This window comes from Oncorhynchus keta, chromosome 3, assembly GCF_023373465.1.
Source record: "Oncorhynchus keta strain PuntledgeMale-10-30-2019 chromosome 3, Oket_V2, whole genome shotgun sequence".
Taxonomy (NCBI): Eukaryota; Metazoa; Chordata; class Actinopteri; order Salmoniformes; family Salmonidae; genus Oncorhynchus; species Oncorhynchus keta.
Genome location: NC_068423.1, coordinates 638,856 through 653,207, shown reverse-complemented (window position 1 = coordinate 653,207; position 14,352 = coordinate 638,856). Strand labels below are relative to the sequence as shown.

General features: G+C 47.1%; 1 protein-coding gene across 1 annotated transcript in view; it reads right to left on the bottom strand.

The window, feature by feature from the left end:
* LOC118363205 (arginyl-tRNA--protein transferase 1-like) overlaps positions 1–663 on the bottom strand; it is a 112,395-nt gene extending 111,732 nt beyond the window's left edge. Inside the window, exon 1 of the mRNA XM_052485735.1 lies at positions 523–663. Coding sequence (XP_052341695.1) covers positions 523–663 — 141 coding nt within the window. The remainder of the gene's footprint in view (positions 1–522) is intronic.
* Between the last annotated feature and the right edge of the window lie 13,689 nt (positions 664–14,352).

The window sequence follows — 14,352 nt, the reverse complement described above, 5'->3', positions numbered from 1 at the left end:
AGGAACTCGACGAAAGATTCCGGAGAGAGGTGTGGGAGTTGAGAGCGCTGCAGAGTGGGCGTGCTGAGGAGTGTGACAGCAGTCCGGTGTCATATGCACCAGTTTCACACATCTGGCGTCCAGTGCGCCTCCTCAGTTCGGTATGTCCTGTGTCTCCTCCATGCACTCGCCCTGAGGTGTGTGCAACCTTTCCGGTACAATGTGTGTTAGTTCTACGCACCTTGTCTCCAGTGTGCCTTCACAGCCCAGTGCGTCCTGTGCCAGCGTCCCACACTTGCTGGGCTAAATTGAACATCCAGCCAGGACGGGTTGTGCCAGCTCTACGCGCCAGACCTCCAGTGCGCCTCCACGGTCCAGTATATCCTGTGCCTGCTCCATGCACCCGGCCTCCAGTGCGTGTCTCCAGCCTGTTACGCCCTGTGCCTTCTCCACGCACAAAACCTCCAGTTATGATCCATGGCCGGGAGCCTCCAGTGATGATCCATGGCTAGGAGCCTCCAGTGATGATCCATGGCCCGGAGCCTCCAGTGATGATCCGTGGCCAGGAGCCTCCAGGGATGATCCATGGCCCAAAGCCTCCAGAGACGGTCTGCGATCCAGAGCCTCCAGCGACGGTCTGCGATCCAGAGCCTCCAGGGACGGTCTGCGGTCCAGAGCCTCCATCGACGGTCTGCGATCCAAAGCCTCCAGCGACGGTCTGCGGTCCAGAGCCTCCATCGACGGTCTGCGGTCCAGAGCCTCCAGCGACGGTCTGCGGTCCAGAGCCTCCAGCGACGGTCTGCGGTCCAGAGCCTCCTGCGACGGTCTGCGGTCCAGAGCCTCCTGCGACGGTCTGCGGTCCAGAGCCTCCTGCGACGGTCTGCGGTCCAGAGCCTCCAGCCGGGGTTCCCAGTCCAGAGCCTCCGGCGACGATCTACGGTCCGGAGTCCCCTGGCAACGATCCACCGTCCGAAGCCTCCGGCGACGATCCATGGTCCGGTTTTATGGAAGCGAGCATAAAAGGCATTTTAGCTCCTCTGGTAGGCTCGCGTCACTGGGCAGCTCACAGCTGGGTTTCCCTTTGTCATCCCTTATAGTTTGCAAGCTCTGCCACATCCGACAAGCGTCAGAGCTGGTGTAGTAGGATTTAATCTTAGTCCTGTATTTGCGCTTTGCCTGTTTGATGTTTCGTCTGAGGGCATAGTGGGATTTCTTACAAGTGTCCGGATTAGTGTCCCGCTCCTTGAAAGCGGCAGCTTTATCTTTTACCTCAGTGTAGATTGTGATTGTGAGCAATGGCTTCTGGTTTGGATAGGTGACTGTTTGGACGACGTCGTGGATGCACTTATTGATGAAGCCGGTGAATGAAGTGGTATACTTCAATGTCATTGGATGAATCCCTGAACATATTCCAGTCTGTGCTAGGAAAACAGTCTTGTAGCGAAGCATCCTCGTCATCTGACCACTTCCGTATTGAGCGAGTCACTGGTACTTCCTGCTTTAGTCCCATCCCATCTGTAATTGCCCTGACCTTAACAGTTCCAGTGCATTTCCTGATCTCAACAGATGGCCTGCTCTGTGTCATCTAATCATGTTCGGTCCTTGTATCTTGTTTTTAAATCGCTGTGTCTGTGGAGGGTTGGAACGAGTCCCCTTGAGTGTCTTGGACCCATTCATACTGTACAGCCATAGACCGCAGCGATTCAGCATTCATGAAATTAGCCATTTAGTCTCTCTCGACTTTCTTACGACTAGCTAGTGCAAGACTTTTAGTATGGCTCATGAGACTACCCTTCTCATGGCTTGGGCAGTGGGCACGAGAACCGGCTGTTTCTCTCAAGGATGCCTACTACATTACATCTGTACTAGTATCAGCCTCAACACACACAAACGTAGACACACAGCAGACACACACGGCAGAGTAGCAGCTTCACTATCCCTTGGTACAGCCGGAATACAGGAGTGGATCAAGGCCTGGTGTTCAGTACCGTCACATACAGACCACAATCTGGACACCACATTTTCCTCTTCTCCATTTCAACTCTCCCACCAACCCTCCCTCGAAGAGAAGCTAAATAAAACCCCTCCAAAAATAAACAATACCCGCTTCCTGAGTTCATCCCCCAGAGTCCCTAGTCCAGCTGGAGGGCTCTAGCAGAGAAAGTACAAGGGACTAGTGGGTGTGTATGCGCACACGCGTGGCTGCATGTGTGCTTGTACCAACACACGGACTACATGTGTTACTACATTTAACCATTTGAATCTGTATTCATGTATGATGCTTCTAATAATAACTAGGTCAGAAATGTGTAATATAATAACATGAGGGCTTGCATTCATCTGTATTCAAAGCTAGCTACTACTGTACTTACACTATTCCAGCTACCCACTAGTGTTGCACGGTATACCAAAACAAGTTTTCGATACTGGAACATGAAAAACGGTTGGGTACTAGAATTTTTGTTACTTTCGGTACTTCTGTCAAATGTGTCTAACATGTTCTACTGATTGAGAGAGGATCAAATCTGTCTATCAGCGCAGCTGATTTCCCCTCATAGCATGAGAGCACCCACTGTTCATGCCTCTTGCCTGCCTGTACCATTTACTTTTTGTTAGCTCCAGCCTCCAGCCTGACTTCATGGGTCTTAGAGACAGCGCACACTTTTATATCAATACAATAAGTCCCAAAAAAAGGAAAACAGATTGTTTTTCAGCTATAGCCTGGTGAAAATCTGTCAAAACAAGCTCATTAACTCAATGCATGTACACACTCCTATTGAATATGTATTCACCTGGGTTGTGAATAAACCTTGATTTACCCAGTTTATCAATAGCGAATTACCATTCAAATAAATTATTACCATTGTGTTATGTATATGTAGTTACACTGAACAAAAATATAAACGCAACATTTTTTGTTTTTACTGAGTTACAGTTCATAAAAGGAAATCAGTCACTTTAAATGTCAGCGATGCTCTATTTGCTGGACATCACACTCATCCATAACTGAGACTAAGGCTGTTTTCACACTTGGTTGTTTTCAGACAATATTTTGAACTGAGTGTGGTTCTATCCGGACTATTTGCATTGTTGGATAAGGGCTTGTAAGCAAGCATTTCCCTGTAAGGTATATATATATACCTGTTGTATACATGTCCTTCGCATAGAGTTGATCAGGCTGTTGATTGTGGAATGTTGTCCCACTTCTCTTCAATGGCTGTGCGAAGTTGCAGGAAATTGACAGGAACTGGAACATGCTGTTGTACATGTTGATCCAGAGCATTCCAAACATGCTCAATGGGTGACATATCTGTTGAGTATGGAGGCCATGGAAGAACTGGGACATTTTCAGAGAGAAAGAAAGAGAGAGAATTAGAGAGATCATACTTAAATTCACACAGGACACCAGATAAGACAGGAGAAATACTCCAGATATAACAGAATGACCCTAGCCCCCGACACATAAACTACTGCAGCATAAATACTGGAGGCTGAGACAGGAGGGGTCGTGAGACACTGTGGCCCCATCCGACGAAACCCCCGGGCAGGGCCAAACAGGCAGGATATAACCCCACCCAATTTGCCAAAGCACAGCCCCCACATCACTAGAGGGATATCTTCAACCACCAATTTACCATCCTGAGACAAGCACAAGTATAGCCCACAAAGATCTCCGCCACGGCACAACCCAAGGGGGGAGCCAACCCAGACAGGAAGATCACGTCAGTGACTCAACCCACTCAAGTGACACACCCTCCTAGGGATGGCATGGAAGAGCATCAGTAAACCAGTGACTCAGCCCCTGAAATAGGGTTAGAGGCAGATAATCCCAGTTGCACAGACAGCAAGGGCGGTTCGTCGCTCCAGTGCCTTTCCGTTCACCTTCATACTCCTGGGCCAGACTACACTCAATCATAGTACCTACTGAAGAGATGAGACTTCAATAAATACTTAAAGGTTGAGACCGATTCTGCGTGTATCACATGGGTAGGCACACCATTCCATAAAAATTGAGCTCTATAGGAGAAAGCCCTGTCTCCAGCTGTTTGCTTAGAAATTCTAGGGACAGTTAGGAGGCCTGCGTCTTGTGACCGTAGCATACGTGTAGGTATGTACGGCAGGACCAAATCGGAAAGATAGGTAGGAGCAGCCCATGTAATGCTTTGTAGGTTAGCAGTGTAGAGAGAATAACACTGGAGTAATATGATCAAATTTTTTGGTTCTAGTCAAGATTCAAGCAGCCGTGTTTAGCACTAACTGAAGTTTATTTAGTGCTTTATCCAGGTTAGGATAGTAGAGCATTGCAATAGTATAACTTAGACGTGTGAAAAGCATGGATGAATTTTTTTGCATCATTTTTTAACAGAAAGTTTCTGATTTTTGCAATGTTACGTAAATGGAAAAAAGCTGTCCTTGAAACAGTCTTGATATGTTCGTCAAAAGAGAGATCAGGGTCCAGAGTAACGCCAAGGTCTTTCAGTTTTATTGGAGATGACTGTACAACCATCAAGATTAATTGTCATGTCACGCCCTGGTCGAAGTATGTATGTTTGTCTTTAGTTATTTGGTCAGGCCAGGGTGGGACATGGGTTTATTTTGTGGTGTGTTTTTGTATTGGGGTTTTAGTAGGTATTGGGATTGTGGCTGAGTAGGGTTGTCTAGGAAAGTCTATGGTTGCCTTGAGGCGGTTCTTAATCAGAGGCAGGTGATTTTCGTTGTCTCTGATTGGGAACCATATTTAGGCAGCCATATTCTTTGAGTGTTTTGTGGGTGATTGTTCCTGTCTTTGTGTTTGCACCAGATAGGGCTATTTTGGTTTTTCACTTTTCATTATTTTGTAGTTTCCGCTTGTATTGTTTTTTCCTTCATTAAAATTATATCATGAATCATCATCACGCTGCATTTTGGTCCGACCATCCTTCTCCACAAGAAAACCATTACAGAATCACCCACCACAACAGGACCAAGTGGCGTGGTAACAGGCAACAGCAGCAGCAGGAGCAGCGCGACAAGAATTTCTGGACTTGGGAGGAAATCCTTGACGGGAGAGGACCCTGGGCTCAGCCTGGAGAATATCGCCGCCCCAAGGAAGAACTGGAGGCGGTGAAAGTGGAGAGGCGCTGGTATGAGGAGGCAGCACGGCGACGCGGATGGAAGCCTGAGAGTCAGCCCCAAAAATGTATTGGGGGGGTGGCTCACAGGGAGTATGGCTATGCCAGGTAGGAGACCTGCGCAAACTCCCTGTGCTTTTCCCGGGGGGCTAGAGAGACCGGGCAGGCACCGTGTTATGCTATGGAGCGCACGGTGTCTCCAGTGCGGGTGCATAGCCCGGTGCGGTACATACCAGCTCTTCGTATTGGCCGGGCTAGAGTGGGTATCGAGCCAGGTAAGGTTGGGCAGGCTCGGTGCTCAAGAGCTCCAGTGCGCCTGCACGGTCCGGTCTATCCAGAGCCACCTCCACACACCAGTCCTCCGGTGGCAGCTCCCCGCACCAGGCTTCCTGTGCGTGTCCTCGGTCCAGTACCACCAGTGCCAGCACCACGCACCAGGCCTTCAGTGCGCCTCGCCTGTCTAGCGCTATCAGAGCCTTCCTCCTCTCCAGCACTGCCGGAGTCTCCCGCCTGTTCAGCGCTGTCGGAGCCTTTCTCCTCTCCTGCGCTGCCGGAGCCTCCCGCCTGTTCAGCGCTGCCAGAGCCTTCCTCCTCTACAGCGCTGCTGGAGTCTCCTGCCTGTTTAGCGCAGCCAGAGCTGCCAGACTGCATGGAGCAGCCTGAGCTGTCAGTCTGCATAGAGCAGCCTGAGCTGTCAGTCTGCATGGAGCAGCCAGAGCTGTCAGTCTGCATGGAGCAGCCAGAGCAGCCAGTCTGCATGGAGCAGCCAGAGCTGCCAGTTTGCATGGAGCAGCCAGAGCTGCCAGTTTGCATGGAGCAGCCAGAGCTGCCAATCTGCATGGAGCAGCCAGAGCTGCCAGTCTGCATGGAGCAGCCAGAGCTGCCAGACTGCATGGAGCAGCCAGAGATGTCAGTCTGCATAGAGCAGCCTGAGCTGTCAGTCTGCATGGAGCAGCCAGAGCTGTCAGTCTGCATGGAGCAGCCAGAGCTGCCAGTTTGCATGGAGCAGCCAGAGCTGCCAGTCTGCATAGAGCTGCCAGTCTGCATGGAGCAGCCAGAGCTGCCAGTCTGCATGGAGCAGCCAGAGCTGCCAGTCTGCATGGAGCAGCCAGAGCAGCTAGATCCGCCAGTCAGCCAGGATCCGCCAGTCAGCCATGATCTTCCAGATCCGCCAGGCAGCCATGATCTTCCAGATCTGCCAGTCAGCCAGACTCTTCCAGATCTGCCAGTCAGCCAGACTCTTCCAGATCTGCCAGTCAACCAGACTCTTCCAGATCCGCCAGCCAGCCAGGATCTGCCGGAGCCAACTACCTGCCTGAGCTTCCTCTCAGTGCTGAGCTTCCTCTCAGTCCCAAGCTGCCCCTCAGTCCCGAGCTACCCCTCAGTCCCGAGCTGCCCCTCAGTCCAGTGGGGTTCTGGGTGAGGACTACTAGGCCATGGTCGGCAGCGAGGGTGGACTATCCTAGGACGCGAGGGGGACTTAAGACATTGATGGAGTGGGGTCCACGTCCCGAGCCGGAGCCGCCACCATGGACAGACGCCTACCCGGACCCTCCCTATTGTTTTGATGTGCGTCCGGGAGTCCGCACCTTAGGGGGGGTTCTGTCACGCCCTGGTCGAAGTATATATGTTTGTCTTTAGTTATTTGGTCAGGCCAGGGTGTGACATGGGTTTATTTTGTGGTGTGTTTTTGTATTGGGGTTTTAGTAGGTATTGGGATTGTGGCTGAGTAGGGTTGTCTAGGAAAGTCTATGGTTGCCTTGAGGCGGTTCTTAATCAGAGGCAGGTGATTTTCGTTGTCTCTGATTGGGAACCATATTTAGGCAGCCATATTCTTTGAGTGTTTGGAGGGTGATTGTTCCTGTCTTTGTGTTTGCACCAGATAGGGCTGTTTCGGTTTTTCACTTTTCATTATTTTGTAGTTTCCGCTTGTATTGTTTTTTTCCTTCATTAAAATTATATCATGAATCATCATTACGCTGCATTTTGGTCCGACCATCCTTCTCCACAAGAAAACCGTTACAGAATCACCCACCACAACAGGACCAAGTGGCGTGGTAACAGGCAACAGCAGCAGCAGGAGCAGCGCGACAAGAATTTCTGGACTTGGGAGGAAATCCTCGACGGGAGAGGACCCTGGGCTAAACCAGGGGAGTGTAGCCGCTTGTATTGTTTTTTTCCTTCATTAAAATTATATCATGAATTATCATCACGCTGCATTTTGGTCCGATCCTTGTTCTACCTCTTCGTCAGAGGAGGAGATAGAAGAGAGCCGTTACATGTCAGATTCAACAGAAGATCTCTTTGTTTCTTGGGACCTAGAACAAGCATCTCTATTTTGTCCGAGTTTAAAAGTAGAACATTTTCAGCCATTCACTTCCTTATGTCTGAAACACAGGCGAGGGCAATTTTGGGGCTTCACCATGTTTCATCGAAATGTACAGCTGTGTGTCATTCGCATAGCAGTGAACGTTAACATTATGTTTCCAAATGACATAACCAAGAGGTAAAATATATAGTGAAAACAATAGTGGTCCTAAAACGGAACTTGAGGAACACCGAAATTTACAGTTGATTTGACAGAGGACAAATCTTTGTCAGGTAAAACCAGGTAATTTACCACCTTTACAAGTGCAGTTTTTTATATATATATATTTTTTTTTAAATCACCCCCTTTTCTCCCCAATTTTGTGGTATCCAATTGTTAGTAATTACTATCTTGTCTCATCGCTACAACTCCCGTACGGGCTCGGGAGAGACGAAGGTCGAAAGCCATGCGTCCTCCGAAACACAACCCAACCAAGCTGCACTGCTTCTTAATACAGCGCACATTCAACCCGGAAGCCAGCCGCACCAATGTGCCGGAGAAAATTGCCCGGCCCGCCACAGGAGTCACTGGTGTGTGATGAGACAAGGATATCCCTACCGGCCAAACCCTCCCTAACCCGGACGACGCTAGGCCGATTGTGCATCGCCCCACGGACCTCCCGGTCGAGGCCAGGCTGCAACAGAGCCTTGGCGCAAACCCAGAGTCTCTGGTGGCACAGCTAGCGCTGTGATGCAGTGCCCTAGACCACTGCGCCACCCGGGAGAATTGCTTTTCACATTTTTGAGAGGAATGGGAGTTTCAATATAGGCCAATAGTTTTTTTATTTTTCTGGGTCAAGGTTTGGCTTTTTCAAGAGAGGTTTTATTACTGCCACTTTTAGTGAGTTTGGTACATATCCGGTTGGATAGAGAGCCATTTATTATGTTCAACATAGGAGGGCCAAGCACAGGAAGCAGCTCTGTCAGTAGATTAGTTGGAATAGGGTCCAGTATGCAGCTTGAAGGTTTAGAGGCCATGATTATGTTTCATCATTGTATCAAGAGATGTCGTACTAAAACACTTGAGTGTCTCCCTTGATCCTAGGTCCTGGCACAGTTGTGCAGACTCAGGACAACTGAGCTTTGGAGGAATACACAGATTTAAAGAGGAGTCCGTAATTTGCTTTCTAATGATCACAATCTTTTCCTCAAAGAAGTTCATGAATTTATCACTGCTGAAGTGAAAGTCACCCTCTCTTAGGGAATGCTGCTTTGCTTTACATTTTGGATTGTTGTTACTTTTCTTAATTAAGTTAGACAAATAGGATGATCGAGCAGCAGTGAGGGCTCTTCGATACTGCACGGTATTGCCTTTCTTAGCAAGTTGAAAGACTTTCAGTTTGGTATGGCGCCATTTCCGTTCCAATTTTCTGGAAGCTTGCTTCAGAGCCCGGGTATTTTCTGTATACCAGGGATCTAGTTTCTTATGACAAATGTTTTTTGTTTTTAGGGGTGTGACTGCATCTAGAGTATTGCGCAAGGTTAAATTGAGTTCTTCAGTTATGTGGTTAACTGATTTTTGTACTCTGACGTCCTTGGGTTGGCGGAGGGAGTCTGGAAGGTCATCTAGGAATCTTTGTGTTGTCAGAGAATTTATACCGCGACTTTTGATTATCCTTGGTTGGGGTCTGAGCAGATTATTTGTTGCGATTGCAAATATAATAAAATGGTGGTCCGATAGTCCAGGATGATGTCGAAAAACATTAAGATCCACAACATTTATTCCACGGGACAAAACTAGGTCCAGAGTATGACTGTGGCAGTGAGTAGGTCCAGAGACATGTTGGACAAAACCCACTGAGTCGATGATGGCTCCGAAAGCCTTATGGAGTGGGTCTGTGGACTTTTCCATGTGAATATTAAAGTCACCAAAAATTAGATTATTACCTGCCATGACTACAAAGTCTGATAGGAATTCAGGGAACTCAGTGAGGAACGCTGTATATGGCCCAGGAGGCCTGTAAACAGTAGCTATAAAATGTGATTGAGTAGGCTGCATAGATTTCATGACTAGAAGCTCAAAAGACGAAAATGTCAGTTTTTTAAAATGTTTAATTTAAATTGTAAATTGATTGTAAAAATGTCAATTGAAATGTACTATCATAAATGTTAGCAAAACCTTCGCCTTTGCGGGATACGCAGGGGATATGGTCACTAGTGCAACCAGGAGGTGAGGCCTCATTTTACACAGTAAATTCATCAGGCTTAAACCATGTTTCAGTCAGGCCAATCTCATCAAGATTATGATCAGAGATTAGTTCATTGACTATAACTGCCTTTGAAGTGAGGGATCTAACATTAAGTAGCCCTATTTTTAGATGTGAGGTATCATGATCTCTTTCAATAATGGCAGGAATGGAGGAGGTATTTATCCGAGTGAGATTGCTAAGGCGAACACCGCCATGTTTAGTTTTGACCAACCTAGGTCGAGGCACAGACACGGTCACAATGGGGTTAGCTGAGCTGACTACACTGACTGTGCTAGTGGCAGACTCCACTAAGCTGTCAGACTGGCTAACAGCCTGCTGCCTGGCCTGCAATTACTCGATGCCGACACATCTTTCTAGCTGTGTTACACGCTGAAGCTATGTTGCACTTGGTGACCTCTGACTGTTCATCCTAACATCGTTGGTGCCGACGTGGATAACAATACTGTCATACTTGAGTAAAAGTAAAGATACCTAATAGAAAATTACTCAAGTAAAAGTAAAATTCTACTTGAGTAAAAGTATACTTAAGTATCAAAAGTAAAAGTATTAATAATTTCAAATTCCTTATATTAAGCAAACCAGGTGGCACCATTTTCTTGTTTTTTATTTATTTATGGAAAGCCAAGGGCACACGCCAACTCTCAGACATAATTTACAAACAAAGCATGTGTATTTATTGAGTCCGCCAGATCAGAGGCAGTAGGAATTACCAGGGATGTTTGGTTGATAAGTGCGTGAATTGGACTATTTTCCTGTCCTGCTAAGCATTCAAAATGTAACTTTGAGTGCTTTTGGGTGTAAAGAAAAATGTACAATATTTTCTTAATGTTGTGAAGTAAAAGTACAGTAGTCAAAAATATAAATAGTAAAGTACAGATACACACCAAAAAACTACTTAAGTAGTGCTTTACACCACGGTCCAAACTTTTGACTGGTTACTGTATGTATTTAGACTGTCCGGATATACCCCAAAATATAATGATATTTATTTGAATAGTGAAAATATTTTAAATGCACATTCCTAACATATAGGACTTTGCTGCTGTCGTTTTCTGATCTCTGTCATCTTCCCAACTGTTAATGACGATGACGTAGTTCAAAATAATGGATTCCTCAACTCCTTGCAGTGTCAAGATTTGATTCCTCTAAATGAGATTCCTCTAGGAATCGACTCCTAAGATTCACTATTTTTGGAACGGAGGAGACCAATTAGATGCCATACTACCGAGAACACAAACACTCACATCTTTCATAGCGATTGAGCGAGGGACAGAGAGAGGGGGAGGGGCACATTATAGGCAGGTCGGCCACGAGGCAGACAGAGCATGAACCATACATTAGGCCTATCTATCGGCAATCAAAAGCTGTATCTCACAATGGAATGCTGTATCTCGCAATTTCTTTGCTTGCGATGTCTCGCAACTTCAGTAAAGCAGGGCCTATCATCAATGAATAGGCTAGGATATTGAGATGAGCGAGATGCAACACTTCGCTCTCACAGTCACACAGTATCTACGCATGTGCATGGGTTTGCTTCATGCTGTTCACAGAGTGGTAGCCAGGGCTTTTAGTTGTTGTGGAAATTGACCCACTATGCTGTTTACTTTCTGCATCTACGTAAAAAATACTTTTTTCGGTTATGGATTCATTTTTTTACATTAAGGATCCCAATTTAGTTTAAGCTCTTTAGTTTAAACGTTCACAAAACGAATCTATATACTGTAGATATAGCAAAACTAGAAACCAGGGGCGCAACTGTCACTGGGAAGTCGGATAACACTCCCCCCCCACACACACACACACACAAGAGCACCTCCTCCCAGCTGCCCACTGCACTGACGCTAGGTAACACGGTCACCACCGATAAATCCATGATTATCGAAAACTTCAACAAGCATTTCTCAACGGCTGGCCATGCCTTCCGCCTGGCTACTTCAACCTCGGCCAACAGCTCCCCCCCCACAGCTACTCGCCCAAGCCTCTCCAGGTTCTCCTTTACCCAAATCCAGATAGCAGATGTTCTGAAAGAGCTGCAAAACCTGGACCGGTACAAATCAACTGGGCTTGACAATCTGGACCCTCTATTTCTGAAACTATCCGCCGCCATTGTCGCAACCCCTATTACCAGCCTTTATCTCCCTCTCTTTCATATCGTCTGAGATCCCCAAGGACTGGAAAGCTGCCGCAGTCATCCCCCTCTTCAAAGGGGGAGACACCATGGACCCAAACTGTTACAGACCTATATCCATCCTGCCCTGCCTATCTAAGGTCTTTGAAACGCAAGTCAACAAACAGGTCACTGACCATCTCGAATCCCACCGTACCTTCTCCGCTGTGCAATCTGGTTTCCGAGCCGGTCACGGGTGCACCTCAGCCACGCTCAAGGTACTAAACGATATCATAACCGCCATCGATAAAAGACAGTACTGTGCAGCCGTCTTCATCGACCTTGCCAAGGCTTTCGACTCGGTCAATCACCCTATTCTTATCGGCAGACTCAGTAGCATCGGTTTTTCGGATGACTGCCTTGCCTGGTTCACCAATTACTTTGCAGACAGAGTTCAGTGTGTCAAATCGGAGGGCATGCTGTCCGGTCCTCTGGAAGTCTCTATGGGGGTGCCACAGGGTTCAATCCTCGGGCCGACTCTTTTTTCTGTATATATCAATGATGTTGCTCTTGCTGCGGGCGATTCCCTGATCCACCTCTACGCAGACCACACCATTCTATATACTTCTGGCCCGTCCTTGGACACTGTGCTATCTAACCTCCAAACGAGCTTCAATGCCATACAACACTCCTTCCGTGGCCTCCAACTGCTCTTAAACGCTAGTAAAACCAAATGCATGCTTTTCAACCGTTCGCTGCCTGCACCTGCACGCCTGACCAGCATCACCACACTGGATGGTTCCAACCTTGAATATGTGGACATCTATAGGTACCTAGGTGTCTGGCTAGACTGTAAACTCTCCTTCCAGATTCATATTAAACATCTCCAATCAAATCAAGAGTCGGCTTTCTATTCCGCAACAAAGCCTCCTTCACTCACGCCGCCAAACTTACCCTTGTAAAACTGACTATCCTACAGATCCTCGACTTCGGCGATGTCATCTACAAAATTGCTTCCAACACTCTACTCAGCAAACTGGATGCAGTTTATCACAGTGCCATCCGTTTTGTCACTAAAGCACCTTATACCACCCACCACTGCGACTTGTACGCTCTAGTCGGCTGGCCCTCGCTACATATTCGTCGCCAGACCCACTGGCTCCAGGTCATCTACAAGTCCATGCTAGGTAAAGCTCCGCTTTATCTCAGTTCACTGGTCACGATGGCAACACCCATCCGTAGCACGCGCTCCAGCAGGTGTATCTCACTGATCATCCCTAAAGCCAACACCTCATTTGGCCGCCTTTCGTTCCAGTTCTCTGCTGCCTGTGACTGGAACAAATTGCAAAAATCGCTGAAGTTGGAGACTTTTATCTCCCTCACCAACATCAAACATCTGCTATCTGAGCAGCTAACCAATCGCTGCAGCTGTACATAGTCTATCGGCAAATAGCCCACCCATTCTTACCTACCTCATCCCCATACTGTTTTTATTTATTTACTTTTCTGCTCTTTTGCACACCAATATCTCTACCTGTACATGACCATCTGATCATTTATCACTCCAGTGTTAATCTGCAAAATTGCCTTTTGCACACAATGTATATAGACTCCCCTTTTTTCTCTGTGTTATTGACTTGTTAATTGTTTACTCCATGTGTAACTCTGTGTTGTCTGCTCACACTGCTATGCTTTATCTTGGCCAGGTCGCAGTTGCAAATGAGAACTTGTTCTCAACTAGCCTACCTGGTTAAATAAAGGTGAAATAAAAAATTAAAAAATAAAAACACAGTTTTATCATTGGAATGTAATACCAAAGGATAGTGTGCTTTGGGACCATGCGGACTCCTCCGAGTGGTCGGGTAGGCTGTTTGGAGTGTTTATCCGACTTGATAAAAAAAGTAGAATAATTTATGTCACCTCACTTCTAAAACGAAAGTTGAGCCCCTGCTGTAAACTATGATGGGCCGGCAGGTAGCCTAGTGGTTAGCGTTGGGCCAGTAACTGAAAGGTTGCTAGATCAAATCCCCAAGCTGACAAGGTAAATATCAGTCGTTCTGCCTCTGAACAAGGCAGTTAAGCCACTGTTCCTAGGCCGTCATTGTAAATAAGAATTTGTTCTTACCTTTTGAAGCTAGGGGGCACTATTTTTATTTTTGGAAAAATAACGTTCCCAAAGTTAACAGCCTATTTCTCAGGACCAGATGCTAGAATATGCATATATTTAAGTTTAGGGTAGTCGTTTAGCACGTGTTGTTGTTGTAGACAAATGAACCTTGTCACGTGTCTATTTGACGTTCGCGTCAACAGGTAAACCCTGTCAGAAACCTTAGCGTTCGGGTAGCTATCCAATGTGTCCTCTATGTCAGCTAGGAACGTATCTTTTGGCTGACCTGGAACGGGGTCAAAGGTGGGGAAATTCTTGATGAGTTTGTCAAGGTATTCCGCGCCAAGCGGGCGGAGAGGGTTGGCTTCATCCTGTGGAGAGATTGGGGCCGAAAGGCCAAGAGGAGAAGACAAGCCTTGTTGTTGTTGGCCAAGAGGCGCAATATTTACTCAGTTCAGAATGGCCAATAGG